This window comes from Branchiostoma belcheri, unplaced genomic scaffold (assembly GCF_001625305.1).
Source record: "Branchiostoma belcheri isolate BF01 breed outbred unplaced genomic scaffold, Haploidv18h27 scaffold102, whole genome shotgun sequence".
Classification (NCBI taxonomy): domain Eukaryota; kingdom Metazoa; phylum Chordata; class Leptocardii; order Amphioxiformes; family Branchiostomatidae; genus Branchiostoma; species Branchiostoma belcheri.
Window position 1 is genome coordinate 766,412 of NW_017802403.1, and position 12,598 is coordinate 779,009.

Genomic DNA, 12,598 nt, shown 5'->3' on the forward strand with positions numbered 1-12,598 from the left:
TAAATGTTAGCTTTTTATGTTAAATCAATGATTTTTTTAAAATTTCGCTCAGAAAGACGATTATTTTCGGGTTTCCGAGCACAGGTCATGTCACGTTTTTAGGCAAACATCGTTCAAACCTGGCTACGTATATTACCCCAGATCCCCGATTTTTATATTTTTCGCAGACTAGGAATAAGACAAAAAATCGTGTTTTAGGGTATTTTTAATTTTCTGCTTTTAAGTTCTAGTTTTTGTTCGACATATTGGTGAAAAATAAGCATTTTTTTACTATTTTCTTCACTAAATTACCCATAATTCAAAATTAGAGGCCATTTTTCAAAAATCCCTAAAACACGATTTTCGGGACAACCGTTACAGTCATTTTGAGCCGTAAATGGGGTATGTTTGACTCTCCATGTTTCCAGGTTTGAACGAGTTTTGGAGACATGTCATATCGCCAGAAAGTGTGCATTGTGTTATTCATACTGGTGTAAAGAATCATTACAGTATTCAAGGTCACTCAAGGATACGACAGTAGCTTCGCTACATGTTACATGTCCACCAAAAATAATAGCGGACATGTACTGTCCAGGAAACTGTTTGTATCTATAGAAAAGTGTTGTTTTTTATCTGTTGCAATGCACGGAGGTAGAAAGGTTTGTTTTGCCGCTTTACAGTAAATGACCGCAGGTGACCCCGAAATAGAACGCGGGTTCGATTCGAATTGCCAAGATCGAACACGATCGAACACAGTTCGGGTTCTATGACATGTGGGAACTTTGCAGGCCAGATTTTACCACCGTGTGAAGATATGACCGAAGTGGGCGATTGGGAAGCTTGCTAGAGAGTCTCAAAAAAGTCACTTTTATAAGGCCGTACAAGCTCAATTTTTCAGTCATTATGATTGGAACAAACTTCAAGTGACTATATTGTATATACACTTCCAATATTTGTAGGTATTTTACTTTTTTTGTCTCATTTGGTCTTTAACATATGCTAGGCTGGACTGGGACAGCAACATGGGGTTGTATTAGTCCATGTATTTCATTGAAATTTTGTGTTTTTTTTTTCAACTGTATGTTTGCATTTGACCTTACGGGTGGTATTGTAAATATGACGTGAAATGCGCAATAATAAACAAGGTGCGAGAATTAGTTATTTTTGGAGATATAATATTGTGTATCCATTTTTTACAACAATAGAAACGTTTGGTTCAGGCGTTGACAGTTAAGTGGCTACTTTATCTTGCTAGTCTAGTTTGGTTAGCGCCGTACTACATCTAAATTTAGAAATGTGAGATTGAGCCTGGGGCACTTTGAAAACTGGTGTCTGGCGGTACCAGTGTCTTGTGTCTGCGTCATAGCATCGGCAGGCTGTGTATTGTTTTGTGCTGCCTTCCACTTATGTCTACGTGACCGAATAACTAAAGCTCCTGTCACACATAGGCAAACATGGCCTCCCGACCACTGCACAACTCCATCCAACCATGGTTAGGACTAGGTCGGAAACGACGTCGCCTGTAACTGACTGTTGTCATCCGAGTATATTAATGCTGATAAGACATTCGGGTGTAAACGGGAGGTTCGGCTGTAGGTTATCCTGTGTTCGGGAGAAGATAAGAAATGTTCGAGGCGTGCTCGGGGTCAATTAGACTCAGATTCAATTTGATTTATATAGAAATATATAGAACTTTGCAGGTGTGTTCTAAAATGGCCAGACTTCGTCGACCTTATTCCAACGTATGTTTGTTGGTTGTTTAGTTGGTTGGTTGGTTGGTCGGTTAGTTGGTTGGTTGGTTGGTCGGTTAGTTGGTTGGTTGGTTGGTGGTCGTGGAAAGGTACTGAATGTGTTACAGATAAATTGTACCACCGTCTGACGAGTCGTCAAATTTTCAAGGTCACTTTGCAAGTTTTCCCCAAACCCAGACGTTCCAATATTCTGACATCTACTCGCAATATTTTTCTTACAGCCTCCTTCAATGTAGCCTGGATGCCATCCGATTTGTTACGGCTACCCCCCATTTTCGGGGTAACCGTTACAAATTGGATGGCATCAAGGCTACCTTTAATGTTACAAATTAGAAAAATTGAAGGTTTTTGTATAGAAAGAATACAATTCTGTTGTCAGTGTTGAAAGGTACTAGTCTTTAGATTCTATTGACCATACGCCCATTTCTGGTTTATAGTAGTATACAATTAACAAATTGCTAATGATAGAAACGAGTATGTGGATTTTCAAAGACTTTGTTATGACACGTCATGCCAAATGTAACGCAAACATTATGCCTACTTGGCCATTGCACCGGTCATTTGCGTAAATATGATTTAGATATGAATTTTGAGTGCCTTTTCTATAATGCAGTTATGAAAACACTTCCCCAGCGGCTACAAATATCATGATTATAAATTAAAAACACAAGCACAATGCTTTTCTGCATTTAAAGATAAAATAAACAAACAAAAAGACAACGAATGTCGCCACCACAATAAGCTGCTGATGGGAGTGTAATTATAGGTCATAAATTGCCAAAAAATCGGAAAAGTAGATTATGCTATTGTTTTAGAACACCTTTTTTCCATCAGATATTTTCATTTTAATTTTATAAGGACAACAAGGCTAAGTGCATTTCTACTACTACGCATTGGTTTTCTGCTACCCAGGCTATGTCATCCGTGAAGTTAGTATGCCATATACATATATTTTAGTATATTTACTATTTTCTGTGGGTTTCAGTTGTTCTTTCCTGCTATGAAACCATATATATGCGTTTTATGTAGTACGGTAACGTTTCTACAATAACATTGGTTTTGGCAATTCATGCATAGATACATTGTCCATTTACAGAATATACTGATACAGATTGTCCGAGTGAGGAGGGTTGACACAGTGATCTTCGCGTGGATTTGTTAAAGGCTGAGAACAGGCAACGAATCTGAGACCCAAAATTAAAAAGGCATTGTTTTGTCCCACTTTTATTTCAAAATCCTTCGAAAATGAGTAAATTTACAGTATCCTAAGTGTGTGAGGAGAGCTCTTGCCACCATATACTGCTACAGTTACAGTCAATGCTTTTCATTTTTCTTTAAAAAATGTTAAATATCTTTTTAGATAATATAGGTGTGGAATAACGTTTGCTTCTTCACTGTGTGAAGCAAAACATATCAGATTAGAAACAAAATACACTTTCGAAAATATTCCGCTGTTAAAACAGACGGTTGGAACAGAAAATATCAATTTGTTGTCACATAGTATAAAGAACTTTTTTCGTGCTTTTCTTTGGTGATTTTGATCTAGAAAATCGTTACTTGTGTCTGTCTTAGATAAATAAAGACCCCAATTTCAGCCGCACCCTTTATTCTGTAATACGTGTGACGCAGGTATACGTGTTTAACACGTTGTCACCATTTTTAGGTCGAGTACAAGTTAGATACATATAATTTTGTGCTTAATTCAATCTCATTCGCCACTTCAGGTCTGGTGGCATTATGTAGAGAGAATTCATAGCATCCAACTAATATTTAGATAAGCAAATGGAACAGAAGTCACTCTAAGAATGACGCAAATGTGTTGACGATTGTGGAAGTGGAACATTACCCCTAAAAAAATCCCTTACCTGTTCAAATGACGGGACTGCAACCAAGATGATGATCAGCCCTTGCAAAAACACGGGTAGAGCCTTCCCAGTCATGACGAAAAATGCGAAAATTTCTGTTGGAGTCCAAACAAAAAATCCGTTCCTACATTTTTGTCCTATTGTCGACTTTGTTACAGAGATAATGATGTATAATTGTAGCCATTGGGCACAAAGATGCGTGATATGTCGATGAGTTGATTTTCTAGTTCTAGTGACCCTTTTTTCTTACAGGTCAATAGCGCTTGTTGATCATCAATCATTATCACATAGCCTGAAGACGTCAACCAATCAAAAGGCTATACCCCCCCCCCCAAACCCTGGTTATTAAAAAGGGTTAATGCCCCCGCTCCGAGGTATGTATGGTACGATAATCCCTGGTCAAGTGCGATAACCACCGAATAAACCATGATAATATCCGATTCACTAGACACTTAGCAAATGTATGGCCGCCGGTGACCCAGGACTGACGCCCAGAGGCATGTGAATGGACTTATACCATTATTACGTCACAGTTTGTTTACCGCAATGAATGCTGGTCAATCGACGTTTATATTGTACAGGGGTGCGTAGTGCAGTGTGTGTTTGTGTAGCGTTAGCCTTTTATAAACCTTTAATACAGTACTACCTTCATCTAATGTCACAACTAAATCATCCATTACAGCATGTAATGCTGTGTCAACAAAACTAGACGCAGCAAAAATCAGACATACCTTACTTTGAAAACTTTGAAATGATCTCTATTCTTTAACTGACCGTTCTAGAATGTTCTTTAGAACAGGTAAACGAACTGTGACGTATCGTGCAGCGGGCGAGGCAGTACCTTCTTTCTAATACAGATTTCCACTTGTTCAAATCGTAGAAATGACAAGTTAATACGCGGTGTATCTTTGATTATATTTTAATTCACATTTACCAATTTGAAAGGACTTCTACATTTTGTCCAGAAATCAAATATGTCTACACTTGAGTTTTAAATGAATGCTCCGGTATTCCGATATGCGTTATTAAATGAGTCGAGACTATCAGATAGGAAGTATAGGTACGTACCAGCATGTTGCAACTTATGTATTGTACATTATACGAAAATATCTTAGAAACATACCTAACTAAATGTGGCATCAATGACAAGTATGTGAAAGGCATCCAATTTTAGTCCCACAAAGCTGGATTTTCAATGCCAACATTCTGATTGTTCTCATAGTGTAGTATCTCTATCCCTAAGCATACTGATAGCATGATGATTTAAGTATGAAACATGATTCATCAATTTGAGACATATTTCCTAATGCAGATTTTTTCCTTTTCTTTTTGCAGTGGATGCCTTGCGAGATAGATTTTTCTTATTGATAATAATTTACAGCATTTGTTTTTCAATCATAAGTCTTATGCCTTAGACCCATAAGTCACTAATTACAGTTTTTGGCTTCAACTGCTATGAGCCGAAAAAAAAAACAATCACGATGAACATTATATTGCCATTCGGAAGTAGCGACATCTGGCGATCCATACGTGAAGCCCAGCGTTATGTTCCGTTGAGCGAACAAATATTCGAATCAGACAACGATATCTGCAAAGATCGTCAAAATCTGAAGCAAACGGTTTCTTTTTAACGTAATATTTTATTATATTTTTAATATTTAAAGCATAACCGCCAATGACCTAAATTAAAAATACAAAATACCTTATCCGTTACAACAACCCATGATACAGAGACGGGGGCGCCACAGACTTTCTGCAACCTATGATCCACTGCTCAAGGAGTCACGTGTCTTATCTGCGTAACGTCACGGAAGCGGTGGATTGCTCAATCCTTTACAAAGACTGGAGTTGTACAGTCGAAAATTTGGGTGAGTCCAATTTGTTGTGTTGGAAATTACAGTTTAAACTTTCTTCATAATGATTTATACTAACACAGATGAACTTTCAAGATAAAACTCATGATACAATATGACTGAAACCAATTCCATTCCTATTAGCATTGTCCAACTCAAGTCACCAAGGTGGCCAATTATTTAAATGACACATCGTCATCAGCGAATTCTGTACATCTAAAGCAACCGGTGTCTTTCTTGTCACTACTGACCCTCGTGCGCTGGACCTCTAGATTCTGAAAGAAGAAAAAAATGCATATAATATTTTGAGAAGGTCTCGATTCATAAAATTTCAGTTTTGTTCAGGGCGATGCTAACTTCAATATGTTCTAGTCTTTTTCTATTCACACTTTCTATTCCCAATTACTATGGATTGAATCTGAAAACAAATAGAGATTTTTTTTTTGAATATGTGGTTTGTAACGTTATAGTGGTAACGCTATACTGATGCTGTAACGTTACAAAACACATGTTCCATGTTGAAAAGAACACAAAAACTTCATTCTCCATTTGTTGTCAGATTCGGCCCATAGTAATTTGATTAATATTAATGTTGAGCATAAAATGCCCCAACACCTCAAAACACAGTGAAAAGCAAGCTGTTTAACGTCAACAGGATCATTCCGATGCCTTCCTGTACTATGCAAATGAGGGTTACCCCCTATTTTCGAATTGCATTCTGGGGATGGAAAACTGGTGAATTCCCATATTGCCCCTGCTAACTCTAAAAGAAAATTCGTTTCATAGCTGTGAGTAATGTTTCTTGTTTTCTTCTCTATGTGACCTGAGTCAATGTTCAATGTCACCGTTACGCAGAGCTTACCTATGTTGTGCTCTAACTGTACGTAAGATTTGCCTTTGGGCATCGCGGCAAACTTCAGGTCTTGTCTGACGTTGCGTAACTCATCCAAGTTTACCTTGGGCCCCGCATGCTCTGGTGGAGGCTGTAGAACAAGCAAAACAAACAAACAAACAAGCAAATAAGGAAAAAACAAACACAATAGACATCGCTTAAACGACACCACATAAAGAGTCATGAATTAACAAGTGACAAATATTATCTGAAGCCAAATTGCCACTTGGAATTCTTGTCGAATCCTACTATAGACAAAAAAATGTATGGCTTAAATTGCAACGGTTAACGAAATGAGAGAAACAGTAGTTTATTAATTCAAATAAAAGCCGATTATGTAAATTTTTACAGATTAAAAACAATACACATGCTACTCTCTCTGATGACGTACCTTTTTACTTTCAAACTTTGCGTCTGGCTGCGGTCGTGGCGCCTGCGCAGTGCGTCCCGGCTGGGGTGACCGTGCACGGGGAGGGGCGGCGCCAGGTAACAGGGCGGCTACGTTGATATTAGCCTGCGGTAGGACAGTAAGGTCATTCATTCAAGTTCAAGGTTTAAGAAGTGTTTTACTTGACCCTCGGAGCAGATATATTTACAATTAAAAGAACTGCTCAATTATCGTATGTAATAAGTATTTTACAATACTTTAACCCAGTTTCGGAATGGAGCTAATATACTATGTTAGCTTTCATGGCTCCGGCGATTTCTTACAATATTTATGTGAAAATTTATTGATACAACAAAAGTACAGCGACTTTCGTAAGGTCATTAACTACATGTGAACATACAGACAGAATCGTTGATACAACAAATATCTGCCGGTAATCCCTCGTTTTATGTTGCTTTTCTCTAAATACAGCGCATATTTTGATTGCAATATTTCACCTCCTTTACCATTGCTACTTATACAATACAACAGAATGGAATATAATACCTGTCTGGCCTGGATACTCTTTGTGGTGGAACCTTTAGGTACCCCGGTTGTCGACAACGCTCTCTGGAACAAAGATTGTATAAAGATTATGCATAATCAGCTCAGAAAAGATCAGGAAGCAGTCATACCTTCAAATACCAGAGTTATCAATCAAGAATTAAGGTGTTCGAGAACTCATATCTGTCAAGAAAAATCGTAGAGTGGAACTCGTTGATAGACGGAAAGAGACTAGTTTATAATATGTCTGGTAAACCATTTTCTGTAGCCATTACTTGACTTGATACGACTAAGTCAAGTAACATAAGTGCACAGAAGCCAAAATGTGAAATTGTGATCTGGAAATATTCCAAAATTATACATTTTTAAAACATTGCAAGCCAAATGTGGGAGCGCTTGTAAAATGGCATAGACCTATCTGATTTGTTTGTTTTCCTTGTTTTCAATCATTTGTTTTAATCGTTAATTTTTATGTTAATTATCTAATCAGTTCATTTCTGTATCAGCGACCTGAATTACATGTAGACTTTTGTTCAATTTCTTTTTGTAGATGTAAAAAGTAGTTTACACACTTCAGTTATTATTTCTGTGTCTTGATTTTGTTTAATTAATCAATTAATTCAAATATGTTTTGTCATGTATCATAGTTACCTTTGTTTGGGGTAGGCCCTTTAAAAACCCACCTAGGTTTCTGGCCTACCCTGCATATTCTCTTATTGTTATTGTTTGATTAATATGTAACTTTTTATACGTGCAAATAATAAATAAACACTCAAATAAATAGCATCATCATCTGCTATTCTACACAGACACATGAATTGTGCATTTTATGCGTCTTAACATTATTATCATACATAGGTACTAATTAAAGATTAAAAACATGCATGCAATTACATTTTAGGAAATTAAGCCATATTGGTTTGTAGTCTAAACTTCGATTGCCAAAACTACCCGAGTAGAAAACATATATGAAAGTATATATAGCTATTTTTTTGCTGCTCTAGTAAAGTTTAATGTACTAGAGTCCATATATATATATCGGTCTCCATCTTGTGAAAGGGTGCCAAGATCACATTGCTGCAAAGTATTACCTTCCTAACCTTCCTAACTGTTATGAACGCCAAAAGCAACTTTGTGCAGAAAAAAAATATTTGGGATTAAACGTTTCAAGTACAAGGCAGAGAAAAGTAGAGAGAAAAAAACGCAAAACAACCTCTATGATCCAAACCGTCTGTAGACGATAATAGTAGTAACCAGGGAAATTATTCTCCAAGCAGACGTTAGGTTTGTTGGGAAAGTTTCTTCGGCATTTTTATCAGTTTTGTCAGCATACTTTCCAGTTTACATTCCCCCTCAAGAAAAGTAACAAAATGGAAGGCCCAGCGAAACGCCTAAAACGGCAAAGAATTATAAAAGAAGCCTATTAGTAGCCTCTGCTTAGTAAATAGCCGAATGTGACAGACCTAATAATTTGTAGGTCGTACTAACTCTCCCAACACATGCAAACGTAATGTAGATGTGTCTCTGTAACCGGCTTAACACAAATGTGTATTATGTAAACCGTCGTTGTCATTTGAAACCGTCGTTGTCATATCTCTTACCGGTCAATTCAATGTCATGATTGAGTGTACCTCTGAGGGGCACAAACATTAACAACGTAAAAAAAGCATTTTAATTGCCAATATAAGTCGTAAAAGTTTAGTAAAGATATTAGCGAAAATGATAAAGAAATGCACAAGTTCAGATTCGAACCAGGGTCAAAACTCCTAACCTCAAAACCCTAATCCTCTACGAATATTTCCATTATGATGTGCACATTGCGTTCTAACAAATGTACGCTTGAAGTCTGCCATTCTGCATGCAACATGGCACGGACCGTTTTAAATGGCAACGGTCGCTTACTCTCCAAGCAGAGGTTTGGGTTTTGGCTTATTTTTGGCATGTTTTTTTTTGGGGGGGGGGCTTTTTTTATCAAGATTTCTTTTATGCACTGGTATCTTTTTTACGCCAACCCGACAAAAAGGCGCCAGTGAAAAATAGAAAAGCCGATAAAAGAAGTCTATAAACACGCTAAAAATAATCCAAACCTCTGCTTGGAGAGACGGAATTTGTAGCGGCACCGACGTGGACACTTACCCCGCTCATGTCGTCCCAGTGACGCAATGACGTAATGACGATAAACTTGTAAACAAAGCCTCCGTTTGTAATTCACAAAACCCTCGGTCCCACCAGGCAGCCCTACCGAACAGTGCGAGGCTTGTAGGCGGTATGTTGTTGACTCTGGCACCGGTACAGTCAAGTGCGTCATTGGCTAAATTAGGTCTCCCTCCAAGGCAGTATGTCCTCCATGACCACATTCCAAACGTTCTGGCCGAAGGGTGGTGCTCACTGGATTATTTTAGTGAGCGTTATCCTAACCGTATGTCGTGTCCTACTAGCCTCTACTAAGCTTCGGGAGGCGGCTGGAAAGAGTACAGCATACCCAGGGTGCCAAACTAGTATCGGGCCGTTAGACGTTTTCCTTCGGCAGACAAGAGCCCTTCGCCCGCCTATCTAAATTACCGCTACGGGGGAGTTGAGCCCGAGGAGTTTGTCCGGCCCTATTACAGCTAAGAGAGGCGACACTAGACTGGTACTGAGCCGAACAATCCCATCGGGCTCAACTCCCCCGTAGCGATAATTTAGATATAGGCGGGCGAAGGGCTCTTGTCTGCCGAAGGAAAACGGCTAACGGCCCGATACTAGTTTGGCACCCAGGGTAAGTATAACATGGCCAAAGAGACAGATAACATACCAGGGGTGCGGCAAACTGTAATCTCTAGCGGACCAACTCCTCAGGCATGTTATCTCAGTCTATTTGGCTATGTTTTGTTCTTTTCAGCCGCCTTACGAAGCCTGGTAGAGGCTAGAGCCCTACCATATGATGGAGTTAGTTGGAGGTGACAGTTGAGAATGTTGACCTATCTCTATCTTTAATGTTGTGAGCCTTATAAATCGAACATATAGAAGAAGTGGGTAAATTTGTCTTCCACTGCCTAAAAAGAAGAAGTCAAACCCAGTAAATCTAGTACCATGCATGTTGTAGAATATAGTATAATGCTCGACGTAGATATAGTCTCACATACCACTGTATTTTCTTTCTATGTTGTTTGTAACTGCAATTAGCCCCCGGGCATGTATTTGCAATACACTTTCAATATATTAAAAGCATCGAATGCTATTTCAGTGAATGGCAAAATAAATACATCTTCTGGTTGAAGAGATCTGTCAGATACTGGCCTTTAATGCCATTTCTCAAATAATTTTTTGTCATCATTTCCTTCCTTTAAACATTTAAAATAGCCCGAAACAAGTGACTTGTCTCTCCATTATTTTTATTTTTGTGGGGGAGGGGGTAGCTTATCGATAGCTAGAACAGTCTATAGAACAAATAACCGTTATCGGTCAGTGGCGTCGAATTTTTGCCTCACAGATATCAGTATGCAATGGGATAGGATTGGTTCAACTTATCACATTTAAGGAATGACCAGAAAATTGTATTTGAAAACCCGCTATAACATTGAATTGGATGCCTTTAAGTGATAAACATATTCCTCTGGGAACTGTCCACATCTCACATGTGCAGTCTTCTCGCAATAGATAAGTGCGTTAAAAACAGCTCCTTGTGTAAGATAACCCAGAATTATATTTCACTCCCAGTGTCATAAGATAAGGCCACACTGATTTAAATCCGTGGATGACATCCACGCACGCATTGATTTTCGCCTGTTGTAAAAAAAAATCACCCCTTCCGTGGCTTTGACTTTGTATTAGTTATGGCTTAGGTGACATACTTTGTATCCTGTCTAATTGTTGTGCAATAAAGGTATTATTACATGTGTCCGTTGATGACTTGTTGTTATTATTTTGTAAACGTGACTTGGATCTCTATTTTATATATTGTATTATGATATTTTTTGTTGGTGACTTATAAGCCCATTTGGGTTGGGCGGCGTGTAGTGGCAGATGACGTTAATAGATCATTCCTTCCTTCCTTCGTTCGTTCATTCATTCATTCATCCATTTATTCATCCATTCATTACATAACTGCGAAAAGACAAATCCCCCCGTAAATTAGTGGCCCCTTCCATGACCTAGGATGTCAGTCAGGGTTGATAAATGTCTAATTCATAACAACTCTGAACCTGACTTCCTGTTACTCCGTAATGTTGACCTTGTGCCTTTCACTCTCTCTCACTTGATAGTTCTGGCATGCCTATATATAGCATAGTGGGCTAACTGTGGAAATACACAGGCAGACACTTTCGAAAATAGATAGAGGACGAACAAGAATCGGATGGATAAAAGAAGTGGGGTGGATAAGGAAGTCAGCCATGTATGTTTGGGATTGTGTTCTCGCCTCAAAAGCGCCACCTACATCGGCTACATATGGTGGCGAGAAGCAGAACTCAAAAGCTCTAAAGAAAGGTGCCTTATGGTAGCAGTTCACAGTTTTCGGCCTATGGGGAATTCAATAGTTAAGAACCCCAAAGTGACCTACTTCGACGTGGTAAAAATGTAGTAGGGTGCAAAGGTAGGTACAGAACTTGAATATGTTTGAGTTCAAGATATAATGTACAAAATATGTGAAAATGGGCTAAAGTTTGTCGGCTAGTTCACTCGTGACGCTATCTTTTAATAACGCTATGCGGAAAGTCATGGAACTGCAGCAAGCGGACAGCACTATATATATATAGGCTGTGATAGTATCAAGGCGCAAATCTACGCTAACTGAACAAAGATCAGATTTCAACTTTCACAGTCTCAAACCTGACGTATTCCTCTACCTTGTACCACAGTACCCGTGTCGCTGTCGTACAAACAAGAATCCCTGCGCCTGTCATATGCCGACCTACTTTGTGCCGGTACTCCTTTTGACTTCGGGGTTCGGCCATAAATACTGTGTGCTGCGACTTTATAGACACCAAAGCGTAAGCAAGGTCTTTCCTGGTTGTGAAAAAAGAAAATCCCTGAGTTCAAAGAGATGATATCATTGTATTATCTGCACTACTGCTCAGAACACCAGCCGTTCTAGCCTACGGTCCAGTCCTGATATCTTTGGTAGGGACGCTGGAAGCCGACCAAAGCTAACAATGCTGGACTCCATGCTACAGTCGTACAGTTAGGCAGACTGTTCAAGGCCTAAGTCTAAGGGAACTTATTCTAAGACCATGCCCCAGTGTACATTTTTATAGCCCTTAGGCTATGAACAAACAGACTGAAACAATTTAAAAAATATCTACGTCAGTGAAGGTAAGGCATTGGGAAAGGTGGGCGAGGTGGGGGGG

General features: G+C 38.8%; 2 protein-coding genes across 2 annotated transcripts in view; both read right to left on the minus strand.

Annotated features, from left to right (window-relative positions):
* Window positions 1-3,670, minus strand: part of LOC109474617 (salivary glue protein Sgs-3-like) — a 16,340-nt gene extending 12,670 nt beyond the window's left edge. The window contains exon 1 of the mRNA XM_019774964.1: window positions 3,596-3,670. Within this exon, the coding sequence (XP_019630523.1) occupies window positions 3,596-3,670 (75 nt within the window). The remainder of the gene's footprint in view (window positions 1-3,595) is intronic.
* Window positions 3,671-5,605: 1,935 nt separating this feature from the next.
* LOC109474993 (small muscular protein-like) lies at window positions 5,606-9,654 on the minus strand. Its single transcript, XM_019775512.1, has 5 exons — window positions 9,408-9,654; window positions 7,275-7,337; window positions 6,732-6,854; window positions 6,311-6,431; window positions 5,606-5,723 (listed from the first exon to the last, which is right to left on the minus strand). Exons 1-5 carry the CDS (start codon window positions 9,414-9,416, stop codon window positions 5,692-5,694), a joined length of 348 nt encoding a protein of 115 aa, XP_019631071.1. The 5' UTR covers window positions 9,417-9,654; the 3' UTR covers window positions 5,606-5,691.
* Window positions 9,655-12,598: the final 2,944 nt, after the last annotated feature.